The sequence below is a fragment of the Lipotes vexillifer genome, unplaced genomic scaffold, assembly GCF_000442215.2.
Source record: "Lipotes vexillifer unplaced genomic scaffold, Lipotes_vexillifer_v1.1 scaffold914, whole genome shotgun sequence".
NCBI classification, from domain to species: Eukaryota; Metazoa; Chordata; class Mammalia; order Artiodactyla; family Lipotidae; genus Lipotes; species Lipotes vexillifer.
The window spans coordinates 3,674,267-3,674,539 of NW_006780388.1; the positions used below are offsets into that span (position 1 = coordinate 3,674,267).

Sequence of the window (273 nt, forward strand, 5' to 3'; positions counted from 1 at the left end):
TCGGAACCGGCAGGCGACGGCGGCGCGTCCGAGTCCGAGTCCTCCACGTGCGACATGGAGCTAGCAGTGCCAGATGGGCTGCAGGGCGGCTGGGCGCGGGTCTCGCTCATGTCCAGCATCGGTGCCGCGCGCGGAGAAGCGCGCACCAGGGAGGTGCACCGAGTCCGATGCCCGGCTGCGCTGCAGCCTCTCTGGGACCCGAGGTCGTCGCCCGGTGGCCCGACCCGCGTCCCGCAGCCTCCCAGCCCCGGCCCTCTTGCCGCCGCCGTCGCC

The 273-nt window shown here is 74.7% G+C and overlaps 1 protein-coding gene across 1 annotated transcript in view; it reads right to left on the minus strand.

Annotated features, from left to right (window-relative positions):
- The window catches only part of SOX8 (SRY-box transcription factor 8), a 3,463-nt gene extending 3,344 nt beyond the window's left edge, over positions 1-119 (minus strand). The window contains exon 1 of the mRNA XM_007453595.1: positions 20-119. Coding sequence (XP_007453657.1) covers positions 20-119 — 100 coding nt within the window. The remainder of the gene's footprint in view (positions 1-19) is intronic.
- Positions 120-273: the final 154 nt, after the last annotated feature.